The sequence below is a fragment of the Pteropus medius genome, unplaced genomic scaffold (assembly GCF_902729225.1).
Source record: "Pteropus medius unplaced genomic scaffold, Ma_sr-lr_union100, whole genome shotgun sequence".
In the NCBI taxonomy this organism is placed as follows: domain Eukaryota; kingdom Metazoa; phylum Chordata; class Mammalia; order Chiroptera; family Pteropodidae; genus Pteropus; species Pteropus medius.
In genome coordinates, this window is record NW_024342466.1 from 4367428 (window position 1) to 4380314 (window position 12887).

Consider the following 12887-nt stretch of genomic DNA (forward strand, 5'->3'; position numbering starts at 1 on the left):
ACCAAGAGTGGACGTGCGGGGTGTCAGGGGAAGGACGGGGGTATGGGCACAAGTCGGCCTCCCTAGGAACTCCAGAATCTGGGAGAGGACGGCTCCGAGTAGCTCAGTCACCTCCACGGGAAGAGGCGGGGGTGGGACGGCGGGCCCCCAGCCACCGCCACTCTCCACAGGCTGCCGTCTCCACGCTGGCCGGGGGCGGGGCTCCACGTCTCACCCAGAATGACCCACCACCCCCGAGAAGGGCAGGTGCCCTGAGCAGCACCTAGGCTTCCACCCAGGCCGAGCGAGTCTCTCTCGATCTCAGGACCACGAAGCCTGCCTCGGACGGCCAGCTCCCCTGGGCTCACACACAGGACCCGAGCGTGTCAAGGGACAGCCAGGTGGGGTGCCGTGTATACTCCCCGCTCTGGACCGGCCCTCTGGCCTCTACCACGTGTGGGTGAGGAGGGCAGAGCCTGGAGCCAGGCAAGCGGCTACTTGCCCTCGAGGCTGTGGAAAACCTGTGACCCCAGACGTGTCTGAACCAAGTCTGAGCGACCCACATGTAAGGTCACCGCCACGCGCTGAGGTAGAAGCATTTGAAAGGGCAGACACAAAGGGCTGAAAATCACATAACCGTCAGCCGTCACTCAGAGCAGGTACCCCCCCCCTCCGCTTGGCGGGCCACCCACCTCCATATCGCCACCGTGGCAGCCCGTGGACCCAGATGGCAGGCATGTGGCCTCACGCTGCAGCGCCTGTGGAGCCCGGGTCACCCTCTGCCCCTCTGACCAGCACCCTGCAGCTCTCCTCCGGGTCCGGGTGCTCGTGGTGTGCACGCCGGGGCCTCTTCCCCACCCCCGCGGTCTGGGCCAGGTGGGCTTTGTGGCAGCTGGAAGGGGGCGGGCTGCATTCCACAACAGGCAAGCGGGGAGGAGGAGGGAAAGGAAGAGGGCAAACATTTTGGCTTTTATAAAGTCAAGGAAATTTATTTCCTGAGGTCATGACACAGGAAGTAGACTCAGCCATGGCTTGGGGGCCAGCACTCTCCGGACATGCTGGGTGGACCGGGGAGCTGCCGGTCAGCGCTGACCGCCATGGCGAGCCATCTGGAGCGCGGGTGCCAGGGGTGGGTCCTGAGCACGCGCTGGGGCTGGCCAGGCCCGGAACCGGCCACACACGGCGCCGGGCACCCCGGCTTCACTGTGAGACCTCGGGGAGGGGGGAGTATCGACAATTTACGAGGGTCCAGCCGCTGGGTCAGGTCGAGACAAACCACTGTGTGCTGGGGCGTGGGTCAGCAGGCTGGAGAAGCTTCTGCTTTCTGACCATTATCGTTTGGGGCCCCAAGGTAGGGTCTTGGGGGCCACCTGAGCCCCAAAACTGGGGAATTCCTCGGAACTGCTCATGTCAGGAGCCTGTGGGAGGAAGGGCACAGCTTCAGCAGGGGGCTGCACTCAGGTGGTCCCCTAGCGGCTCCCCACCTCGGCCGCTGGGCATGGGGGCGGGGTCCCCTGGAGAAGACGCCTGACCTTCTCGCTGCTGCTGGCCGTCCAGGGAGCGTCCCGCACCACGAAGCCCTTGGACGGCGCCCTGGCCTCCTCATGGGCAGGGGGCTTCATGTAGACCTGCAGCACCTCACTGTCCACCACGTCGGCCAGCTGTGGGGGCGGGGGTGGGGGGAGGGCGGGAGTCAGTCTGCAGTGGGGATGCTTAACGAGCACCCCCACCGTGCGCACCCATTTCCAGCATCTGGGGCTTGGTGCACCTGGCACACCTGAGAACCCCCATGGGCTGCCCCACATGACCCCAGCACTCACGTATTCCTCCTCCAGGTTGAGGATGTGGTCGATGGCCTCCTCCACATTCTCTGGCAGCCCCGTCACCGTGACACAATTGGGGTCTGGGGCCCCGCTCTGTGGGAAGCGAATGTCCACCTGGAAGGCACACACGCAGAGGGTGAGAACGGTCACTGCCAGCACCTTCGCCTCGAGCTGGTGCGAGCGTAGGGAGAGGTCTGGGTCCCCGGGCGTCCCCAGAACATGGACGACCCGAGCACAGAGAGAGCTCCATTCGCACAAGGCAGAGGGAACAAGCCGAGGTACCTGTGTCTCAAAGGTGCAGAGCCCACCGAGAGCGAGCGTGCTCAGGATGCTACGCCCTGCTGTGACCCGCTTGACCTCACCCCCTCAGGGACAAGCACCCAAACCATGGACGTCTCCCCTCCGAGACCCCGTGGGTCAGCGAGAACAATCAGCGATTGAGGCAGGAGGTCCTGAGGCCGGGAGACGGTCCCCCGTGCTCCCTTGGCAGCCCACATAGAGGGACTCGTGGGCACTTACTGGACACAAATGCCCTCAGGCGGGGCGGGGCACTCACCTTGAATTCATCCATGATTTTGCGAATGGCTTTGCCGCGGGCGCCAATGATGCGGGCATGGACACGGTGGTCTAGTGAGACATCCTCAGAAACCATCTGTTCGAGTTCACCCACGATTTTCAATATGGCGTCCCGGGCGGCTTCTGTGTTCTTCTCGTACCCCGTGATGGTGATTTGGTCCTGCGGCTGAGATGGGAGAATCCAGTCAGAAGGAAAATGCCCCCGGGACTCGCGGGCAGGAGGGGCGTGCAGGGGCTCTGGCTGAAGCGCAGAGCCGGGCAGGCCTCACCTGGGGGAGAGAACTTCCGCCCTGAAGAGAAAGGAGGTGGCTGACTTCAAAGAGCAGGTTAGCGATGCCCACTCAGCTCCCGCCCCCACCCCCAAACTTCACCAAAAAGCCGCATGCAGGAACAGAAAGCACCTGCCAACGAAGGTGACCAGACACTGGCAGGTGAGGGCTCAGGGCCCTTTGTCTGGAGAGGTCTCTGCTGGAGATGGAACGACCTGGAAGAAGGTGCCTGACACGTGGTGGGCACAGCACCCCACAGCTATGGTGTACTCTGGCCTTGGGCCTCCCTCTTACTGAATAACATACAGCACAAGGGCGCCGGCCCGTAAAGGCTCAGCAGGGCGAATGGGTAATTCAAGACACAGAATTTACACACAAGGTAACAACCTAAGCCACATCCTCCAGAACAGGAGCAAACGTTACACCCACAGAAAAAGAACAGAACGCAATGTTAAAGGAAAAAGGACCAGAAAACAAGAATAAACACCTGGGAAAAAAAACAGAAGAGCAGGAACTTAGAGACCCACAGGGAGAGGCCAGAGAAACCCCAGGGGACTTGAGAGCAGCAGCCCGACCCACGGCCGGCCCGGAAACCTGCGCCAGCCAGTGAGGCATCGCCAAGACAGCGCGGGCCCAGGACAGACGGCAAACGGAGCGTAAGTCTCACAGGACAAAGCTGTGTACGAAAAAAAGGTGTCTGCTTGACCCTACTTGGCTCCTGAGATGTTAGCAGCCTAAACACTAAACGATGACTTTAAAAAACTCGTCATCGTATACAAAAGCTAAAAGAGATAAAAGGGAGTGAAGCTAAATTCTCAAGATAATTGAAAATCGAAGTTGAAAATAAAACAAGGCAGCACAAACACGTTCTTCAGAAACACAGGCGAACAGAAAAAAGGGCAGAGCGCAGAAGGCGCCCGGAAGGCCGAGGGCGGGCCGAGGGCGGGCCGGCACCTGCAGGCCCACCTCCCTTCCCCGGTGACCATGACGCAGGCATGTGACTGGCTCAGGGAGACAGAGGGTCGGGGAGCAGCAGACACAGCAGGCAGGCGCCTGCCACGACACGACACATGCAGGGGGTTCGGCCAGTCCACAGAGGTCTCTGCGGTTCACAGCCCCAAGTTCTAGTGAACCGGCTCCGGTGCTGGGCGGCGTGCGGAAGGCCGCGGAGGACCCGGCAGAGACCGGCTCTCACCGCATACGAGGCTGTGCCCCAGGGGCCGGCACCTCCCAGAGGCTGAGCCTGAGGAGAGGAGCAGAGAGGACCCGGAGATGCTAGGCAGGGCTGTGGGATGGGCGATGGGGTGTCCAGAGAGGGGGCTGCTTCCCGCTCCCCTCTGAGGACACAAGGCGGTGGGCACCTCTGCAGTCCCCACCTGTGAGGACAACCCTGCAAGAAGGCCCCAGCCCAGCTCCAAGGAACAAGGACACACCCTGGAAAGGAGTGACCAGGTGGGCGACGCCCCAAGTCCACACTGCGACACAGCCGTGTCAGAGAATCCTCACCCAACTGGCACGGGCCAGGATGGGGCCAGATCCCGGGCCAAACTCGGAGTCAGAGACCTGCCCTTGAACCCTGGCCTCTGACCGTCCATCGGGGTACAAGTTTGCCTGCTCCCTGCTCCCAGGTAAGGACAAAGGTCGACGTGAGTCCCACCTGCCCCCAGCATGGTGCTGTGCCTGACCTGAGCGGCGTGCTTACCTGGCTGCCATCGTCCTTGTCAGGAAACTGGATGCTCACGTCATGCTCCAGGCGGATCTGGGTGATCACCGCCCCCTTTCTCCCAATGATTTTGGGGTGGTACTTGGGGTCCACAGTGACACTCAGCTTGAAACTCCGTAGAGCCTAAAAATGAAACAAACGAGTGAGGCTAAGAGGGGAGCGCGTCCCTCGCGACCTGCACGTCACACACGTCCACGGCCCCACCCCACCTGGACCTGGACGGCACCCACTGTCACCTCGGCAGCAAAAACAAGACAAGGCCTTCCTGTCAGCCGGTGCCGCATCCCAGCGTCGGCCACTAGCGAGAGCCAGGGGACTTGGCTACCGCAGCCACGTCCACAACCCCTCAGGAGGCCCTGGGAGGCCTGGGGGGCAGCTGAGGGGAGCCGCGTGCGGGCGGCCTGCGCCTGGCTCCTCTCCTATTTGTGAAACAGGCATCTGAGGAGGCAGTCGGCAAAGTGCTCTGTTCTTTCGGGGCCGGGGTACAAAAGCACCCACAGAGGAGGGAACAAAAGCGCTAAGGGGCAGACACAGCCTGGCCGCCTGTGGCCAGAGGACAAACCCCAAAGCCGGTGCCCACACAGCGGGGACACGCTCCAGCTGCAGGGCCAAGAGCTCTGCCACCCACTGGGCCCTGCACTCAGCGAAGAGCCCGTGACTGCGCACCCGGGAGAGACGCCTGCTGCGTGCCGTCACTCAGGCGACAGGCCAGGCGGGCTCTCATCCATCCTCAGCAGCAGGGGAAGCACGGACTGGGGGGCCTGACGCCGACCCACGCCGCACGGCACGTGCTGGGGGTCCCTCGGACAACGGCCTCCACGTGTCCCCACATCCACTTTTAGAGAAACCACTGATAGACAGGGAGGCCGGACGAGGTCGCTGCTAGATAAGAAGAAGCCACGTCGCCTCACGTCGCCTCACGCCGCCTGAGGAAAGGTCTCTAGATGCCGCCTGCACGATGGCTACTCCCAGCCACCCTCGAGTGTGTGCGTGCCAGCCCGCCTGGCACTCACCCGGTCCTCCTGCTCGGCCTGCAGCTCCCTCACGCGCTCCAGGAGCCCGGCCTTGGCCCGGCCCAAGTTTGCAGCGAGGCCTGTGATGGCGACAATGTCGGACTGCAGCTCCGGTGCCGGGACGTGTATGTTCACCTGCGCGGAGACGGGAACAGAGCCGAGTACGTGGGGGGCCTTCGGGACGGGATGTGTCCATTTGGCCCCCAATGATGGTGAGCTTGCCAGTCACGATCGGCGGCCTGTCGCATGTGCCAGGGACACACCTGTGGGCTCGGGACAAGGAGGGCAGGAAGTGGGGCTGGACTCCACTTTCACATGTCTGCTCTCCAGGGAAAGGACTCACGAAGCTGCGTTACCTCAAACTCGTCCATCATCTTGCGGATCCCGCTGCCCTTCTGCCCGATGATGTACCGGTGAAGGTCAAAGGGCACCTCCACTTCAACGGTGACAGGAACCAGTGCCTGCAGGGACGACGGTTGAAGTTAGGCCTGAGAACACGAGCAGAGCGACACCACAGGCTCAGCGACAGGTCTTCAGGGGGCACGAAGAAAAGCCAGCCCTGTGAGGACCGTCCACACTGTTCCCCCCGGGCGGAGAAGGCCACCTGCAGCTCCACGGAAACACAGAGGCAGGATGAGGGATCCAGTGTTGAGGCTGACGCTGGCAGAGCAAACGCTCGCACCCCGGCCTCCGCCCCTGACTGCAGCAGGCCCCTCGCAGAAGCACAACGAAGCAGAACCGGACAAACCAGGGAACGGGACGTTGGGCGTGGGGGAGGGGAAGCGGCTGGCAGGCAGAGGCTCGCCCCGACTCCCGGCCTCGCCACGGTCAGGAACGGGCTACAATCCAAGCCCACGAGAGTCTCGGGGACGGCGGCAACGGGCACAGGCACGCTGGCTGGTCCACTCGGCGTCAGCCGCAAACCCCAACCGCCCCCACGGCACTTGACCTCGACGCATGGTAACTCTGTCCCTCACTTGCCTCCGTGCACGGCCGTCCTGCGGCTATGGTGAGGTGGCACGCAGAGCAGCACCCGGCACGTACATAAGTGAACACTCAAGAAGCACTCGCTGCCAAAAGCAGCCTGAGACAGGTCTGGACATCCCTGCTGCCCAGAGGGGACACTGAGACCAGAGGCCACATTCACTCTGCTGCTAATGACAGCCATCGGCTCTGCTCTTGGCGGCCTCCCGATCCCCGGGCAGCTGCCAGGTCCTAGGGAGACAGCGCCTCCACCTGTCGTGCAAGCCAAGGCACTCAGGGCTCAGGACTGAAGTGACCGGTGGCCCGTGGCCACCAGGGCAGCATCGCTGAGGCCACACCTCGCCCAGGCCACCCACGTACCTCGAGGGCTTCCTTGGCGGCTTCACACTTTTCCTTCCGGCCAGAGATGACGATGATGTCGCACCTCCGGGGAGAGCCAGGCTCGGCCTCTCTGCTCTCCCCGGTGTCGTCGCCATTCTCCTGGACGGCCGGCTCCATGCTGTGGACTAGGGACAGAGGGAAGGGGCAGTTCGCACAGGCCATGTGCATACGCTCCACTTCCTCCCGGAGCACGAAGCTACCTGCCTCGGAGGCTGAGGTGAGATGCACAGTGTGCAGCAGGCGCGGAGGGCGGGGCCTGTGCATCTGAGGGAGGATGGACATGTGGACAGCCCAGGAGGCATGGTGCCGCTGGGAGGTGCTCGAGAGATTTGGGAGGAACAAGATAAGGCTGCGCCAGCTTCTTATGCCAGGAAGCGAGCAAGCACCCAGAAGAGACGTGAAACAGGGCATGGGAGCAGCCGGCCAGGCTCCCACGGGCCGCTCCAGGGGCCGCGTGTTCACCAAAACAAACGCCAGCACAATGCTCCTGGCGAAAAACGAAATCCAGGAGTCCGGTCGCTACACAGACGAGTGAATGCCAACAGGCAGGACTGCCATCGTGACCTGGGATTAAAATTTGGGGGAAGAGGTGGGCTCTGCAGGGTGCTTTTAAAGCTGGCAAAACTTGAATTTCAACTACGAATTTGATAACGATATCATATAATCAGATCTACCAATTGTGATGAACACGCCCAAGTTACCTCAACTGACGTAAGAGAATACCCTCGTTCTGAGAAAACTGTCCAATGGGCAAGGAGCAAGTCTGAAAACTACACTCGCGTGCCTCAGGAAAATCGAGTGTGTGTGTGAAGTGGGGAGGGAGCATGAGAACTGGTGAGTTTGGGTAATGAGCATACAAAACATGTCTTCGTACACTCCTGTGCAATTTTTCTTTTAATTATGAAATTACATCAAAATTAAAAAGTAAACAGTCAAGGGTGAAACATGACTGTTAGATTCCCTATGACAGCTAGATTTCTATTCACAACAGCCTGCATTCCCAGAGAGACAGAGGAGCTTCGAGGGTCCAGATGAGCACTGGGGGCCAGGGCATGTGGCACATGCTTGGCAGGCACTCGCGCCGAGCTCGGCCCCATGGGCAGCTGAGACCACCCCCTAGAGGGCAGGACATGCCTTTGCATCAAGACCAGGAGGAGACATGATTTACAAAGTTGCTCTGCCCACAGCAGCCCTGCCACAGGTCACCTCCCCATCCTTCCCACTCTGGGTGAAGTGGAGAGGAGAGGCCGCTGCCGTGGCCAAAGCAGACACAGCCTCGGCGCACCGGCCTCCCCAGGGGCTGTGGGCAGTGGAGCCGAGCATGGGCTCCTGAGTAAGCAGCTGGCTCTGTCACCAGATGTGAGCCTCTAGGATGCCTGAAGGGTGCCTGAAGGGTGCCTGGTCACCCTGGAGTGACTGACGAAGCTCACCTGGAGACGAGGGGTGAGCCCGAGCTCAGACCCCCGGGCAGGGAGGCGCTTCGCCAGGACGCCACGGCCACCTGTGCCCACCTCACCGCAGGTCAGGACCGCCTCGCCTCCCACTTCCCAAGCGGCACAGAGCTCACTGCAGACCCACCTGGATTCTCCTCTCTGTCCGGGAACTTAATCTGAACATTATAGTCCCGTGTGATCTGCTGGATTCTGGAACCTTTGGGACCCATGACGGATCGATGGAATTTCTGGGGTATGGCACACTCCATGGTCACTTGGGCTTCCTGGGGGAGGTGCGGCATGACGGGAAAACACAGAGGCGAAGGTTAACCGCTCGTGGTCAATTCACACTCACGCCACGACCAAGCTCGCAGACGCCCCTTTATCCCCAAGTGGAACCCAGAGGCCCACGTGTGATGGGGCAGAGTAAGGGCACAGGGCAGGGCCAAAGGGGAGCCTGGCGGGAGTCTCCCCAAGAAGGCTACAAAGTATCGAAGGCTCATCCGTGCAAAACTACACTGGTGCCGGCTCCCACTGGGAATTCGAATCTAACGACGCTGATTTCCCTTCAAGCAGACAGGGGGCCACATCAGTCCCAGGAAAGGGACGCTGGGACGCTGCGGCTCTGACTCTACAAGGAGCCATCGGGCTTCGCTAGAGAAAGCGCCTCCGAGGCCGCAGCAGGGGGCCGTGGGGAGCGGGGCAAGAGCGAAGCTCTCCGAGGCTGGATGGAGAAGCAGCACGGTTGCTGTGGCCCCCCTGGACGCGCTGTGACCCCCTCTCCTTCAACCTATTTCCTTCTCCCTGGAGGAGGAGAGGAGAGCGGGAAGCTGGCTCCCCCGGACGTGCCGCGCATTCGTGAACTGAACAGTAAGCTGCTTGTGAAGGCAGCTCCTCATGGCCCGGCAGGGGGAGGCTGCTGGACTGTGAGAAAGGCAACCTGGCGAGTGGGGCCCGATGGGACAAATGGGGCGCCCTCCCGCCGCTGTGCCCGAGAAGCACGCCAAGCTCCCTGGCACCAACCAAGTCCTCGATGATCTCCTGGATGCGCTTCTTGGCCGCCTCCACACAGTCCTTGGCGCCCTTGAGGGTGACTTTGTCGCTCTGTGTGCCGGAGCGCGGGAAGCTAACCATCACCCCACCGTACTCCTCAGCAATCTCGCGCAGAACCTGGCCTCTTCGGATGACAAAATGACGGTGGTGCTTGGGGTCCACCAGCATGCAGTCTTCGACCACGTTATCCTGTGGCGTCGGGGGAAGGGAAGGGCGGTCAAGGGCCCGCTGGCCATGCCACGAGGCGCAGGCAGCTGTGGCTCGGCCTCGCTGGGCTTGGGGCTCTGGGCTGCTGGGTCTCACCAGGTTCTGGATCAGGGCCTCCAGCTCCTTCTGGGCCTCCCTGACCGCATCCTCTTTTCCCATGATGGTGATCAGATCCTGGTCCTTGTCCTCAGCTGTTGGGAATATGATGCGGGCCCCTGTGGTGTCGCGCACCTTGCGAATTTTGCCGCCCCCTTTGCCGATGAGGAACTTGTGGTACTCCGGCTTGGCGCGGACGTCGGCAGTGAAACTCCTGGTTTGCTGCAGAAACCAAGGCCACACATCGGCCCGCTGCCACCTGCCCAGCCCCTGGTGCAGGTAAACAGGAGGGCCTAAGGGACAACAGCATGGCGTAGGACTTATCTCACACTGTCACCAAGTGGGGCTACTCAAGTGGCACCAAAAGAGACACTGGCCACCCAGACTGTCCTCGTACTTCCCTCCACCGCGACGAGAGAGGCCCCCACGGCTCAGAGCACACAGACTTAGCACACACACAGAGCGCGCCCTCCAGCCCTGCCTTTACGGGTGCTCCAGGGGGGTGCAGGGCCAGCTGCGCCCCCACTTCAAGCTCAGAGACCCTAGTTGAGCACGGTCCTCAGCTGACACCAAGAAACCAGGGCCCAGGAAAGGCCGGACATGGGGATCGCGTTGCGGATGCCAGCTCTTCCGGCAGATCCATCTGGAAGGCACACGGGGGCACACGGGACCACACCCCTCCAGACCCACGCAGACCCACAGTGCACGCTCTCTCCCTCCTCCTGTCAAGCTCGACCCCAGACATGGCGAGAGCTGGCGTGCCAGCACGGGCAGGGAACAGTAGATTCTGTCACCTTTTCAGTGCTGCTTTCACAGGGTGCCAAGAGACTCTCCCACCCTCAGACACGAGGCCCTCGCCAGCAGCGGCCCTGCAGAAAGCTAACAAGTGAGGCAGGCCCAACCCAGCAAAATGGAAAAGGGTAACACGTCAGAACCAGGTGGGGCTCACCCCCAAGCTGCGAGATTGGTGGAACTTTAAAAAGGAGAAAAAAAGTCAATCTAATACATATGTTAAAAAAACAAAAAAAAACACAAAAAACCGCCCATGTGATCACGTCAATAAATGCAGGAAAAACACCTTTGACCAAACTCAACACCCATCTGCAGCACGAAGCCTCAGCAAACTAGGGACAGAAGGGCGCACCCTCAGCCTGATAAAGGACACCGCAGAAGGCCCAGCACCGGGCACCCTTGACGCTCAAGGGCTGAGCACGTCCCCAAGTTCACAGCAGGGCGAGGCCATCCGCTCCCACCGCTGACACTCCACACACAGGTGTCCAAGTGATGCAGGGGGACGGGAAGCGTGGAGTGTGGGTCAGGAAGAAAGATGCTGCTGCCCCTCGCAGACCGAGTGTGCTATAGGAGACAAGAGGCTCACAAGCAACCACTGGGAAAAGGTACCAGAACTATTAAGTGAGCCTTAGCCTGGACACGTAAAAGGCAGGCCATGTTCAAAAATCAAATGTATTTATTTCTACATGCTACCACAACTGAAAATTAAAATGGGCTACAAAATACTATGGGTAATAGCACTAAAAAAATAAAACAAACAAACAAAAAAAAAACGACATAAATTGAACAAAATGTGAATATCTACATACTAAAAACTACAAAACACCAAAAAAAAAAAGTCAGACTTAGAAGAATGAAATACAGACAAAGATTGAGAACTGCTGAGATCTCAATTTTCCCCAATATGATCTTTAGCTTCATCTACACCAATCAAAATCCAAGCAGGATTTTCTTCCTCCTAGCATTTGACAAGCTGGTTCCAAAAATGCTTTTGGAAAGGCAAGATCTGGAACAGCCAAAGCAATTTTAAAGAGCACAAAACTCAAGGACTCGCCAGATGTCTCACAAAGCAGCGGCCCCCAACCTCTGTGGCACCAGGGACCGGTGCTCCTAGGAGCATCTAACACCTGAGGATCTGCGGCAGAGCTGAGGCGGTGATGCCGGCGCTGGGGAGCGGCTGCAGATGCAGATGGAGCTTCGCTCGCTCGCCTGCCACTCACCTCCTGCTGTGCTGCTCGGTTCCTAACAGGCCATGGACTAAACCGGCCCGAGGCTTGGGGACCCTGCCATAAAGCTAGCTATTCTGGCCTTGTGGTGTCGCTGAGAGTTAACGGTCCAGAAACAGACCCGCAGATGGGCTGTGACAAACGAAGAATCTTGAGGGGTCAAAACATTTTCACTGCCCTCACGTGGCAGTACATGAATGTATGTTCACCAAAAGCCAGACTACACACTTTAGATAAATCATACTTTTAAAAAAGAAACCACAAAACTAATAGGCCGAACAGCAAACTTCCTCTGTTGTGTGTGGAAAGCCCTTCAGCGAAGGGCTAGATGCAAGCGACGGGAAGGGACGAGGAGCTCCTGGGCCTGCCAGGAAGAAAGGGAGCGTGGGGCCGGGCTGTGCGCCACCGAGAGGACAGAAGTCTGTCTCGAGGACACGTTGCCCACCCCACCCCGCCCCCCGCGGGACTCACCTTCTCCTCTGCCAGGTGTAGGAGCTGTCTCTTGGCCTTCTCCACGTCCGAGGAGGGGCCCCTGATGACAACCGTGTCGCTGCCCGACCCCTCCACAGGGAAGTGGATGTGGACCCCGCCACACTCCTCCATGATGGCGCGGATCAGGCGGCCCTTCGTGCCGATGAGGGAGTTATGCAGCTTGGCCGGGATCGAAACCTCCGCCTCGGTTATGTTGGCCTGGAATCACATGCGGCATGAGGGAGCCATGTTTGCGTGTGGCCAGGAAGGGCTAGAGCAGAGGGCCCGGGGCCTCGTGCAGGTGTGGACATGCGTGGAGGGCACGCGCACCGTGCAGGACGGTGGCCGTGGACTCAGACCGTAAACCAGTGCTTCGCTTCTTCAGCCCACCTGCGGCGCTGGCAGCAGAGGTCGGTCTGAGGGCTCTGGCCAACCTCTCCCACTGAAGCCCTGTAAGCGAGGACTCTGTCTCCAGTCACAGTGACACCAGTGACCAAGTTTACCTCCCACATGACACTGACCCCAGGCGGGCTCCGTGCTGCCCCTGGCTGTGCTCCTGCGCCCAGGACAAAGAGCTGATAGTCCAGGGAGACCAAGTGCCTGGGGGTGGCGGGTCAGAGCCCAAGAAAAGACGGCGTGGAGAGAAGCTCCCGCGCTGACGCACAAAGGGAGACTGCCTGGGCCAGGGAAAGACGGCTGGAAGGACGAGAGGACACAAGGACTGTAGCTCGGTCAGCTGTCCCCGTTCATGGGACGCTAGGCACAGTACCCAGAGGGGTCTCACCTTGTAGCGGGAAATGACCAGCCGTGGACTACGCACAAGCAGAAACCCACCTAACAAGCCTTAAAAGCACGTCCAGA

The 12887-nt window shown here is 60.2% G+C and overlaps 1 protein-coding gene across 6 annotated transcripts in view; it reads right to left on the bottom strand.

The window, feature by feature from the left end:
• Positions 1 to 940: 940 nt before the first annotated feature.
• The window catches only part of HDLBP (high density lipoprotein binding protein), a 62676-nt gene continuing 50729 nt past the window's right edge, over positions 941 to 12887 (bottom strand). For 5 of the 6 annotated variants that reach the window (XM_039861102.1, XM_039861104.1, XM_039861122.1 and 2 more), the window contains 12 exons: positions 12027 to 12245; positions 9538 to 9759; positions 9205 to 9423; positions 8327 to 8465; positions 6728 to 6873; positions 5740 to 5844; positions 5384 to 5518; positions 4350 to 4493; positions 2359 to 2544; positions 1800 to 1916; positions 1512 to 1640; positions 1311 to 1397 (listed from right to left, as the gene is read on the bottom strand). In XM_039861102.1, the coding sequence (XP_039717036.1) occupies positions 1311 to 1397; positions 1512 to 1640; positions 1800 to 1916; positions 2359 to 2544; positions 4350 to 4493; positions 5384 to 5518; positions 5740 to 5844; positions 6728 to 6873; positions 8327 to 8465; positions 9205 to 9423; positions 9538 to 9759; positions 12027 to 12245 (1848 nt within the window). Of the gene's footprint in view, positions 1398 to 1511; positions 1641 to 1799; positions 1917 to 2358; positions 2545 to 4349; positions 4494 to 5383; positions 5519 to 5739; positions 5845 to 6727; positions 6874 to 8326; positions 8466 to 9204; positions 9424 to 9537; positions 9760 to 12026; positions 12246 to 12887 lie in introns of all 6 variants that reach the window. The other variant, XM_039861101.1, reaches the window with a different exon arrangement.